Source organism: Acartia tonsa, chromosome 2 (genome assembly GCF_053477335.1).
Source record: "Acartia tonsa isolate MP-2025a chromosome 2, ASM5347733v1, whole genome shotgun sequence".
In the NCBI taxonomy this organism is placed as follows: domain Eukaryota; kingdom Metazoa; phylum Arthropoda; class Copepoda; order Calanoida; family Acartiidae; genus Acartia; species Acartia tonsa.
In genome coordinates, this window is record NC_137261.1 from 27,075,113 (window position 1) to 27,088,594 (window position 13,482).

The 13,482-nt window shown below is 31.6% G+C and overlaps 1 protein-coding gene across 12 annotated transcripts in view; it reads right to left on the reverse strand.

Moving 5' to 3' along the window:
• The window catches only part of aPKC (protein kinase C iota type), a 28,973-nt gene that overhangs the window by 15,367 nt on the left and 124 nt on the right, over positions 1-13,482 (reverse strand). For all 12 annotated transcript variants that reach the window (XR_013876038.1, XR_013875978.1, XR_013876032.1 and 9 more), the window contains exons 2-8: positions 8,979-9,166; positions 8,557-8,643; positions 7,869-7,948; positions 7,209-7,301; positions 6,096-6,162; positions 2,310-2,459; positions 417-528 (exon numbers count right to left, since the gene is read on the reverse strand). Coding sequence is in view for 1 of the 12 variants with exons in the window: in XM_080150248.1 (XP_080006374.1) it covers positions 417-528; positions 2,310-2,459; positions 6,096-6,162; positions 7,209-7,301; positions 7,869-7,948; positions 8,557-8,643; positions 8,979-9,071 (682 nt within the window). In the remaining 11 variants the exon portion in view is untranslated. The remainder of the gene's footprint in view (positions 1-416; positions 529-2,309; positions 2,460-6,095; positions 6,163-7,208; positions 7,302-7,868; positions 7,949-8,556; positions 8,644-8,978; positions 9,167-13,482) is intronic.

Consider the following 13,482-nt stretch of genomic DNA (forward strand, 5'->3'; position numbering starts at 1 on the left):
TAATAATAATAATGTTGGACTTGGGTTGATTAGTTCCCTCTGCCCCTGCATCTTCACCTTTGTTGTTGTTGTTCACCTTTACAATAGATATATTATTTAGAGTAATAATAATAATGTTGGACTTTGGGTTGATTTGTTCCCTCTGCCCCAGCATCTTCAGCTTTACAAAAGATATATTAATTAGAGTAATAATAATAATAATGTTGGACTTGGGTTAATTAGTTCCCTCTGCCACAGCATCTTCACCTTTACAATAGACAGGTATATTATTGATTGTTTGAACATTACTAATTTGAAACTATACAGTATAAAATTAATATTCAACAAGTTACTCGTTTATTTTGGGTACCACTACCGGTATAATTTACAGTCCAATGTCCCAACACTCTGTGATTTAAGAAGGTATTATTGTTTACCTGCGCCAGCCTCGGCCTCTGTTACATTGTTGAGGTTGTTGAATGACTGTTCTGGTGTTTCGACCTCTGAGTGGTTGTGATGGTCGCTGGGCGGAGGGAGAGTGCTCACAGGCTGAACAAAAATTATGGAATAAGAGATTTTTAATGCCATTTTTATAGGCTTTCTTATGGTTCAACAAACTGGAATTTTTCCTATAACTTATTATTTAACTAATTGCGGAAAAGTGTCTTAAAACTGACAGGTTAATGCTCTCTAAAAGATTATCCTTATGACATAATAAGTGATATTTTCAAAGCCAAAAATTATCCAAACCCGACTTTTTTAATGACTTCCTTCATTGATGTGGGACATTTTGTATGAGAAAAATATATTTGGCGATTTTCAACAAATTCTGCCTTAAAAACCGGTTTTACCAAATTCATTTTTGGATCTTGACTAATTTAAAGAGTGTGCAAAAATGAGTACATTTTAAAAATCAAATTGCGCTGCTTGTTTTTATAGTAGTAAAATGTCACGCATACCGTTAGAATTACATACCGTTAGAACACATACAGGCTATTTGTAGTATAGAAGCTACATTGAAAAAAAAGAGAAATGTTGAAAATTTAAAGTAAGTTGGAACATTTTACCACGTAGCTCCTAAACTATACGTAGCACATGAATAGTTCTTAAACACCTAAAAACTAGAGTTTATGACGATTCTAACGATATGCATAACATTTTTCTACTATTAGCACAAGCCGTGCTATTTGATTTTTAAAAATGTACGCATTTTTGTAAACCCTTTAAATTAGTCATGATCCAAAAATCTTCCAAAAATAGGTTTGTGGAAAAACCGGTTTTTAAGGCAGAATTTGTTGAAAATCGCCAAATAATTTTTTCTCATACAAAATGTCCCACACCAATGAAGAAATTAAGATATAGATTATTAATTTCTGTCAATGGCAAGTGGGTTAAATTAAGCAATAATTTTAACTTATTAAAAAAAACACCCTGTATAATATACGTGGATTTATGAGAGGGGTAAATTGACGTCAATTAAGCTTGCTAGCATAGAACTCATTTACTAGTCAGTTTGTTCATCCAGTTGGAAAAGGAGGGGATGAGGTAAAGGGGGTGTAAGTGGGTAATCGGTATGTAAGCTATCTGCAAGTTCCACTTTATTAGAGAACATGAAAACCTCGTGTAAGATCCAAGTAATATTATATCCAGTCATTGTTTATTTTAATTATTAACATTTTTATGCAAAATAAAAATAACATGATTAATCTTATTTACCAAAAATAGATTTTGCAATTTTAATAATTAATTTAAGCTGTCAAACTGGATATCAAGATAGGGCGCCAGGTTTTTGTGTCTAGCTCTAGAAGAAAGAACATAAGATAGAAGAATAAAGCAAGGATAAAATTTTTTATAAAAGCAGAGTTTTGAACTCAGGATAAGAATTCATTTATCTTCTTGGTTTCTCAGGTATTAAAATTACTTTTTCAAAAGTATGGCTATAACACCGATTAATATCCACTGGATTAGAGCCGGTTATCAGCTATACTGAAAATCATGTAAAGCATTGTATTACAGACAATTTTTTTTTTTACAAATTTTGAAAAAAAATCATAAAATTAAAACCCCTGAGGTTTCAATCTTTTAATTTTAATATCAGTGGAAAGCTGTCTATAACACGATGCGATAAATAAAAATGATGTAAAAATTCAGTCTAAATGTAGAAATGACCTGAACATAACATTCAAATTCACTAGAGAAATGTAACTGGGTGTTTGATAAATAAAGAATTTAATCATTTCTAAATTGGGTATTCTTGATCTTTATTGATTTTTCAGACATAAAAATAAATATAGAAACACTTTGCTTCTAGAGCAAAAGAAAAATCTTACCCTCTGGGCACCACAGACCACCTTACTGAGTTTGTGACATTTCTTGTGGATAAGAAGTTTGCACTGAATACATTTAAATCCTTGTCTGCCCAGGCCCCAGATACGGTCTCCACAGTATTCACAGTTTGCCTTGCGGTTGAATCTTTTAGCCTGAAACATTGACTTGATAAATAAGAGATAGGCAAACCATATCATACATATGGTTCGGATCATGAAAAGAAAACGAAGTAGCGGGTTTCGTCGTATTTTACAGTAGCTTTTCTCTTATTTCTAGCAATTGTGGGGTCAATTTCCTAAACCTGCGGTGCAATAATTAACATTTACCTAACCTAACCTAAAATAACCTATCAAAAGCTACTGTGAAAATAGGACGAAACCAGCTCCTTCGTTTTCTTTCTATGATCAAATTCTTTTTAAAAATAATTATCATTTGTTCTGAAAGAAAATAGAATCACGTGTAAGCAGTCAGAGAAACCCTTTATAACTAATTTTTCATTCTCCAGAAGTTTACTAAGTAGGTTGTATAAGATAACTAGAAATATTTTCATAACACTAGATGTAGGTAACAAATATGTGACAAAATGTAAATGATATTTTGCCTAGGTATGTACATAAAAAAGCAGGGCTCGTCAGCCGCGCACCAGCCGCGTGTAAGCCTAAGTGAGATAGTCATATTACAACTACAGAATTCGGCAGGATGTCTGAACCTGTTACTTAACCAGACAAAACATCTTTTCAGAATTTATTTTTGGCCAACAAGCGGGCTTAAATTTGATGCTTATGCGCGGCTGAGTCGCGGCTGCCGAGCCCTGAATAAAAGGAAATACAAACAAATATTTTAGTAACTACATTAAAAAACCTAAGTATAGGTACCCTAAAATATTTATGATATTTTGTTAATGCTTAGTAAATAAAATAGAGGGATCATACTTTACCATGAGCATAGAAATCCTACAGACAACCAACCTTTTGATTGCACAAAGGGGTAGTTTCACGACTAGTGAACTTAATTTAGTGAACTACATATTTTTTTCTGTTCAATAGTTCGAACTTTACAATTTTCTACCAGGAAGTTTAAAAAAAATTAAAACTTGAAAATAATTTCTTTTTATTTATGCAACATAAATTGCTGTCCTGTTTTCATAAAAACAACATGATGACTATTTACGTGCTGCCTGAAGGATTGCTATATATTGTAATACAAAATTAAATATGTTAGATGGTATTCTTGTTACTTATGCTTGCAATCAAAATTTTTAAATGCAATTCATGTAATAAATATGACTAACTATTGATTTTAATTTTTAGTAATACAATAAAATGTCCAAAATGTATGTATAGTTTTAAATCAATAGAACCATCCCATCAATTCAACTTTAACCAAACATAAAACAACCTTATTTAAAATCATGCACAAAGCACATACTTTTAAAAATACACAAATAACTTTAAGCACGTAATTCATATCAACTAGGTATCAGTCTGAATTCTGATATGAAACTCCTCATCATTATCAAAAAGTCAGCCTTTTCACTATCTTGCTCATTTTAATACTCATATATGTATAACATAAAAACCAGGGATATAAAGGGCTAAGACAATGGCCGCTAAAATGATGTTCATCAGCAATGCTGATACACAAATTATCCCATCTGTTGATTATAATCAGTTGTTGAAACGTTTGGATACACAATTCAATGAAACAAGATTAAAAATTCAATAAAAGTCCCCAAAGTTATTAAGCCAAAGATAAGAATATGATAAAACTTTGGGGACTAGAGTAATAAACAGCCCAATGTCCCCCCTCCCTCCCTGCATGATAACACATATATATATCATGTAAATAAAAAATATAACACAAGCCTAACAGTCATCCAGAAAGGGAAAGAATAATGATAAAATCAATCTACAGTTCTTGTCCCCCATTACAATCATAAGCTAGCAAAGGCAAGATTTCATTTTGAGGCAGATTCAAATTCCTCGTCAATTGTCCCTTCCCTGATTCTTACACAAACAAAAACAAACATAAGCATAAAGGATGATGTATCATAATGTTTAACATTTGCAAAAATTTTGGCAACATCCCACCAAATTAAAATGTAACACATACTAAAAACAAATTACAATAAGCATACAAATTTTAGAATAGACTGTATTTTGAAGTAAAACGACGATATTTCAGAAACTTTGAATATTTATGCCTGCAAACTAATATTATTTTCAGTGTTCCCTCCCTCCCTACTTTATTCTTACTTATATAAATATTTGGGTATAGTCCCTTTCGTAACATCGCACCTTATGGGGCGATTCTTCGTATTTTTCACAGTAGCTTTTCTCCTATTTCTAGCCCCTGCGGGGCCAATTACCTAACCCTGTGGGGCAATCACCTAACCCAATATAACCTAACCTAACCTAAAATAACCCATAAAAAGCCATTTTAAAAATACGACGAATCGCCCCTTATGGGGCGATGTTACGAAAAAGACTATTCCCGAATATTTTTTCGCTCATATATGGGATATGTGTTTTTTTGTGCGATTTCTCTTAGGAGGGTGGTGGTACCCTCTTCAAAATAGTTATGAACCTTCCCAGGTTTTTTAAGACACTAGGTACCCTGTAAAAGAAAACCATATCGGTTCATCGAGATCCTTCGGTACAAGTACAGACAGACAGACAAACAGACAACCGTCCTCTTACTTTATTATAATCTAAGCGCGTATTAGCCCTCACATTCCTTTTGAAATAAAAGTGGGGTTAAAGAGAGTCTGTTCGAAGTTTGAAAGAAACTGAACATTAAATTAACGATATCAAGTTTTGACAGACAAGACATAAAAAAAGAGAGGAAAAAAAGAGTTACTAGATAAAATCCTACTAGAATCATAAAGTGAAATGAATCATTGTAAAAAAAATAAAGAAACTCCAATACCCAAGACATACTACTAATCTTATTGATACTTATTTTCCTTAAAAACCTTGCTGATTTTAAAAAGTTGCGCTTTTGACCCCCTTCGATCCCCTCCCCTCCCCCTTACTTAAAAGAAATACAAATTTTTAACTATTATATGATCCAAATAAAGTATACCTAGTCGTAAAAATGTGCAAAATAGCAAGATAAAAAAAACATAACATGCGCTAAAAATAATGTCTTTTCACACGCAAACAATTCATTTTATTATAACATAACATGTTCAAAGTAAAAAAAAATACCTACAGAAAATATGTTTTCTAAACATGATCTAACAAGGATGACAACATCCATAAAAGCGAAGCACTGAAACTGTAGGACAAACGGACATTAACACTTGTATAGTGTCTGAACTGAATAATCAGAATATAAAAGTATAAGATTCGAAGCAAAATTGTAAGTAAATTTGTTGAAAAACTGCTTGATACAGGATAATGTTTATGGACATACTTACATCTTTAGGACTTGATTATAGAGTTGCTTCGCTTAAAATATTGTTCTTTGTTATACCAGGAATCAACATACCAAAAATCAGATCAAACGGATAATTAGATCACATAAAAATTTGTTGTTAAAAAAGTAGAAAAATCAACATGTTTAAAATGGACGTACGGACATTCTGGTAATGATTATAGAGTTGCTACGCTTTCTAAATCGTACCTAACTACTACAGTAATCACCATGCAAAGTTTGAAATCGATAGGACAATTCTAACATGCCTAAATTAACGAACAAAAGCTAACTATCTCGGACGGACGGACCGACCCTAATTATAGAAAAGCTTCGCTTTTAAAAAAGGTGTATGTAAATATGAATCTTACCTGAAAAATATGACCATTAACCTTGTACATTTTTCGCCACCTTCTTGCCCCTCGACGATATATTGACCTAAAAAATAAAAGTATAATAGGTATAAATTGGAAGTTTTTTACCTTCAGAAACAACTTGCATTTTTTGAGGTGGGGGGGGGGGTATTGGCAGGGAAGGGAAAAACCCAAGTTTTTTTTTAAAAAGCCAAGAACAACCCAACCCGTAAAACCCCCCAAAAAACCCTTAAAAACCCAGGGTTTTAAGGTTTTTTGGGGTTTTATTGGGTTTTTAAAAAAAACCCTGGGTGGGTTTTTTGTATGCCCACCCTGGGTATTGGGGATAAGTTGGGTTGGGTAATGTAACTAAAAATTCGAATTCAAAAATAAGGAAGTTGGTGGATTTTAATGCTCGACCTAGCACTTTGAGGGAAACCGTTCAAATATTTCTATGAAAAAGGTATTAAGGATATCTCAGAAATGAATATATTATTAATTGAATATTACACCAGATTTTCATGTTCTCTAATAAAGTGAAACTCGCAGCGGGCTAAAATAACGATGACCTCCATCATCAACCCTCTTTACACCATTCCCTCTTCTCCTACTGGATGAACAAACTGACCAATAAGTGAGTTCCATTTTAGCAAACTAAATTGACGACAATTTTTCCCTTGTCATAATATCCACGTATATTCTTAGTCCATTAACTTAAAAATTGTATTTATTTTGCCTGAATTGCAGACTTGATGATAGCAATACTTATTGACTTAACATCCATACAGGGATGAATATTCTGCATAATTGACCCTGCAAAAGGAGGGGGGGGGGGGGGGGGGGGTTAAAAAATAAAAGATATGTGGTTGAGGGGAAAAATGTAAAAACTAAGAGAACTGAAAACATTTTTTTTCCATTTTTCTCCCCTCCTTGGTGTAAAGAACTAATAGAATATGCAAGAGGGCGGATAATATGAATAAAATTAAATGATCTGTAAACATTTTTCCATTTTTTCTCCTTCCTTGCTGAAAAAATATAGGAAAGAAAAAATAAATAAAATTGGAGCAGGGGGAAAAAATTAATCTTGTGCAGATGTACTGTACACCCTTGCCATAATATTTGCAAATTTACCTATCCTCTCCATGGCAAGGTTGGCCAGGTGCAGGGGGGAGTCCAGGGAACACGTGCACAGACAACTCAGCCTCTTTGTTGACCTCATATAACCTAGATGAGAGTACAATATTGGATATATTAAATCTATAATCTTATTAGAAATATTTTGAAGATTTAGTAGGTTATAAGTAGGTATACAATTTAGAATTAGTTAAATGTAGTATTAATATATTAAACGGAAAACTCATTAAGAGTATTGAAATTCAGTGAATCAAAATAAGTTCTAATGGTTAAGATTTCTGTGAAATAGTGGGACACCTGTAGTGCTCAAATCAAGGTTATTAAGGGAAGGAGGGGTCATAGGACGGTAATAAAAACAAAATCTTAGTAGTTGTCTCTTAAACTTTGGGTACTTTCATTAAATTTTGATAGATTGATTCTAAACTAATAGTGTCCAAACTTTTAAACCAATGTTTATAATCTACAGAAGGGATAATTTTGTTTATTGGGATTTTTAACATTTATGTATGAATCATTAAAATGGAAATGAGTACCTAGGTAAAAAAGGAATTTTTTTAAAATTCCATGATTGATTAGGTACACATAAATTTTAGACATAAAAACACATAAAAACAATAATTTAACACAAAAAAGAACAATGAAAGCTAAAGAATTAACCTGATAGCCTCGTCTAGCTCTGTCTGTGACTGGACTATGCAAGGATCACCCTCCTCATCAACCCATTTCACTGTCAGGTCCTAAAACAAATTATTTATTAAGCAAGAAAAATAATACAAGCTAAATATTAAACAGGAGAAAATATATAACAAAGTTAGGTAGAGGAAATTAAATTATGTTCAATCGTCAATGCAAAGACAGACTTGAATATATACATTATATTACATTGTTATATACCTATACAATGCTATGGTACATATACAGTAATTGAGTAGCTTATTTCAATTATTTTTAATGCTTTAATTGAACAATGCAAGATATAGGTTAGGTAGGTATTGTAACTATAATAAATAGTAATGTTTACTAACTTTGTAGGGAAAAAAAAAACATTTAAAGGGGGAGAGGGGTAGGTGCGAAAATGACACTTTTTGAAACCAAACCTAAAAGTCAAAGTAACACTTTAAAAAAAGGTACAGCACTGAAATTTGGCAGTTGCTCTCGAGGCCACTTTCCGCAGAAATAGGCCATTTTCGCCGAAAGTTCGTATCAGATAACTCAAAATTGTCTAATTTGTCGAAAAAAGGCAAACGAAGGCGTAACTCTTTTTAAAGCTGACTTATTTTGATTTTAGTTTAGGTTTGAAAAATGTCACATCCACCCCCCCCCCCCATTAAAAAAGTTTAATCACCTGATCTGGCATAAATCCACAGAGCTCCTTCATCTCTCTCATTAGGTTGGTGTAGGTCATCCCATGGTCGATATACGTTATGTATACCTAAATTAAGTGGTAAAATTAAACAAAAAAGGTTATATATGCCTAAATTAAGTTAAACAATGTAATGTGAGGTCTTCATATCATTAAGCTTAGGAAGGAAAGACATACTTAGTCAATATAGTAAGAAATTAGGATCATGGAAAGTAGCAGGTTTCGTCGTATTTTCAACGTATCTTTCTCCTATTTCTAGCCCCTGCTGAGGCTGTAACAATGCAGGGTCAATTTCCTAACTCTGCGGGGCAATCATTAACATTTTCCTAACATAAAATAACCTTTCAAAAGCTACTGTGAAAATATGAGGAAATCATCCCAAAAATTCAGATAGTTGAACTAACCTGTCCATTATAAGCAGTCTTAACCCTGATCTCCGGAATATCACTCTCATTGTGGGCTGTGTTACCTCCCCCCCTCATCACTTCGTGGGGCATCTTCACTGTCACTTTTACAACTACTACTGCCACTACGTTGATTAATTACGGTTGATTACTTTGCCAGTCATCAGCTGTCTTTTATTATTATTTACCTGAAAAAAATCTTTAAAAGCAACAGATTTAGCAGATTTTTGTTTGAAAGCAGAGCTTTCTCACAATTAGGGTCGGTCAATCCTTACCTTTAGTTTTAAGATATTTTGGAATTTTTCCTCTTCATTTAAAAAAAATATGATGATTCCTGTACCGGCTAGGTATAATTTAGAAACCATAATAATGTGTAATACGTTGCAATATAATTTTAAGCTTTGCGCGTACGTCTGTCTTTCTATTTGTTAAGCTTACTTTCATGGATGTTGTCATTCTTGTTTAATTGATATGTATCTAGAAAAAAAATTTGGAGCATAAACCAGATTAAATAAAATAAGAATATTATCTAGATGTACTTTATTGATATTTGCAATCTTCAATTCAATTTATTAAAGTACAACAAAAATATAATAAAAAGAAAATTGGAAAAAATTACATTTTATGCTTAAAGATTTCTATTTCAGTTGTAAATATAAAATATTTTGAACTATATTTTTATAAAACACATACATATATCATATTTGATATTTATTATGATTTCACTTTGTTTCAAATAAATCTGTATTTAGGAAGAACTATGGTATTTAATAGGTTTTAATTTGAGCATGAATAATTCTTATTTTACAAAGTTTCAGAGAGTAAAGGAAGGAAGAGGAGAGAAAGAGCTACAAGTACAGACAAGACGTGTATATGATGTAGTAAAAATTAAATATCCCAAGAATAGCAAAACAAATATGTCCAATTTAGGAATTCGTTAAAATATACATAGTTATATTATCCAGAATGATTCATTTTGCTTTAACAAGAACAAGTGACAAAAACTATAAATACCCCCCTATCATTTCTTAAAGTTGTGCAAAATTTTGTCTATGGTAGCCTGTAATTCATCACTGAAAATTATTTGACTACATTTCTAACAAAATGGAAAGATTGAGTTTGGTCAATTGAATTTATGAAATATTTAATTCAAAAACTCTCTTGGAAATTTAATTCGTATTTACCCTAAAAACTTGACAATCAAGATAAGCTAAGTAATTAAACACAAATATTACATGTTTCAAACCGAACAAAATCTCTGAATTTTAGTATCATCAAGAAAATACAGGTGTTTTTTTAGCTATTTGTTTATTTCTGCCGTAACGCAAACACATTAACTGACGAGGGGAAAGAGACATGTTGCGCCTGGGTTATGGAAAAGGAAGGGTCACGCGCCGCATAGGTGAGAAGGGGGAGTGGGAGATGAAAGGGCTGGGGGTGGGTAAAAGGTGAGTCAAAACTCCCCGACTACTAAACTACCTGACTACACCATATTTACTGCCTAGGCGGATATTTTGATACAAATGCGATCATGGATTATTTTTAATATTATCCTGGATCTAAAAAGAGCCAAATGATACCTAATCTTAAAACATCAACTCAAAAGTTAAATGCAAGTAAAATTAAATTGTAAAATTAATTAATTCGTAAAGAAACCAAGGACAATAAAGTCCAAAAGTAAAATTTATTAATAAAAGCAATTAAATAACCATAAACAAAACTTTTATTAGTAGGTTTAAACGTATTTTCCCCTTTAAATCCTTTTTTGTACTTCTTTCATTTTCAATTATCATTCAGAACATGCTAGCAAAAAGTGTAAGATAAAAAAAAGACAATTAAACAAGCCTATAAAATAGCTTCGCTCCTCATTAATGTTCGTGTTTTGGCATAAAGTTAAATCTATGTTATTCTTATTTAATGAATAATTTTATAAAACAAGCACAGGCATGTGCATAAATAGCGTCGTTTCTTAACTGTAATATAGAAAAATATAGATAGAACTAATATTTCAGGATATTTATAAATTAAATATTATGTAAAATGATACAAAATCACGGTAAACAAATATATCAAATATCACATTTACCATTATTTTTTTTCTATAAAACACTTATTTATAGAGCTGCTTCGCTTCTAATAAGCGTTTAGCCTTTACAAGTGTGGGTGATAAGAATTAGTAACCTAATATACTTTAGAGTTATGTATAACTATCAAATGGATTTTTATTCATATTACTAAAATTATTGCTTCAAGAATATAGGGATAAACAAATTGAGTCCTTGAAGTCGATTAAGAAATCAACATATATTCTTAAGAATTATTGTAGGTATAGAAAGCAGCGTGTCGGAGCCGTTTAATTTTGATGCGGCTCCGGCTACGTGGAGCCGTATCTGGAAATACGGCTCCGGCACCTACCTTAAAATTGATATATCAATTTTTGTTCATTATTGAATTTGATAAAATAAAATAAATAATATAAAATATTTTGCTTTTATTTGATTAAAGCTATATAAAAGTAGAAGGATGTGTGTCTATTTGTTAAGTAACAATAGTTTTTCAGTTTATTATATGGAAATAGACCGATGCCAAATTATAATATTACTTTCAAAAAATCATTTTTAGCTAATCTGGAGCCGGAGCCGTTTTTAACGAAAAATACGGCTCCGGCTCCACCAAAAATGTTGCTGCTCCCAGCTCTAAAACGCTGGAAAGAAGTTTAAAAGATATTTAACACACTTTTCTCTAGATGGTTAATCTTTTAAAAGCGAAGCTTTTCTATAGTTAGGCACGGCCGGTCCGTCCGTAACGGTTAGCTTCACTCGTTAATTTATACATGTTGGAATTGTCCTACTGATTTCAAACTTTTCATGATGTTTCCAATAACATTTAGGTACGAATTAGAAAACAACTTAGCAACTCTATAATCGTTACCAGAAAGTCCATTGAAAAGTCTTTCTTTCTAAACGAAATAACACCAATTTTATAACAATCCTATTTAACTGTTTTTTGGATTGTTTCCTACTACAACACGGTACAATGTACAACAAGCACTTTTGCAACAAATTTACTCACAATTTTGTTCAGACTTGTATCTTTATATTCTTCTTTTTTAGTTCTGACACATGTGTTAATGTTTATTTGTCCTACCTTTTCAGAGCTTCGCTTTTATGGATGTTGTAATCCTTGTTTAACATATATAATTCTATAGCGATTAAAGGATAAGCTAATATTTTGATGAAAAAAATGTGAATAATTTAAGCTAGAAAAAAAAATTTAAACATAAACCAATCTTTAAACTTTATCAATTTTTAAATGAATTAAATGATCTATTCGAGTACCACTTACAAGAATACTAATATCCTACTGACATAAAGGTGTTCTCATTTGCACATGAAGCCATACAAATTATCCTACACCTTTTTATATTCAAAAGAAATATTGTTTGTATTCTTTGATTTTATCCACTTTTTGCTAGTAATAATGATCAGATTTATGTGTTTTATTAATTTTTTTAACATACATACTATTTATGATAAAAGCAGCTTATTACAACTGATAGTTCCTTCCAGCGTTTCGGAGCCGGAGCAGCAACATTTTTGGTGGAGCCGGAGCCGTATTTTTCGTGAAACACGGCTCCGGCTCCAGATTAGCTAAAAATGATTTTTTAAGTAATATAATTTGGCAACGGTCTATTTCCAAATAATAAACTGAAAAACTATTGTTACTTAACAAATAGACACACATCCTTCTACTTTTATATAGCTTTAATAAAAAAAAAAGCAAAATATCTTATATTATTTATTTTATTTTATCAAATTCAATAATGAACAAAAATTTATATATTAATTTTAAGGTAGGAGCCGGAGCTGGAGCCGGAGCCGCTTTAAAATTAAACGGCTCCGAAACGCTGGTTCCTTCGCCACTAGATTAACTAAATAATCTAAGATATTTATAAATACTCCCCGAAAAGTAAATTTTGGATTAGCAATTTCTGATATCTTCAGCTCCAGACAAAAAACTTACTACTTTACTTTTTAGGAGGATAACTTCAAATCTTTTAAAAGCCAACAAAAATATTTCCATGAAGGGCTACAAAACCTCAACAAAACAAAAATGACAATCTCCACAAAACCATAGATCAACAAATCAGACATTAAAACGAGCATCATAAATAAATATAGAATGACAGCGCTATTAATATTGAGGAAACAAACAAATATTTCGGAGTATGAACAACATAAAGTTTATCATAAGAAATTGCTCTAAATGTAGCATTCTTTCTTAGTCATACTTATTATCATTATTATGTTTAAGGTTAGATTCTTAATGCAAGAACTATAAATTATCATTTTAAAATACACGCACCACATACGTTCTTATTTTAATTACAGAATTGCTTCGCTTTCACAGTAGTACCTCATTGTTACAGAAATCCTTATTCAATATTTGAAATTAATGATCAGAGCTAAAGACAGACCAAATGGCCAAAATGTTCTTTTCAGAC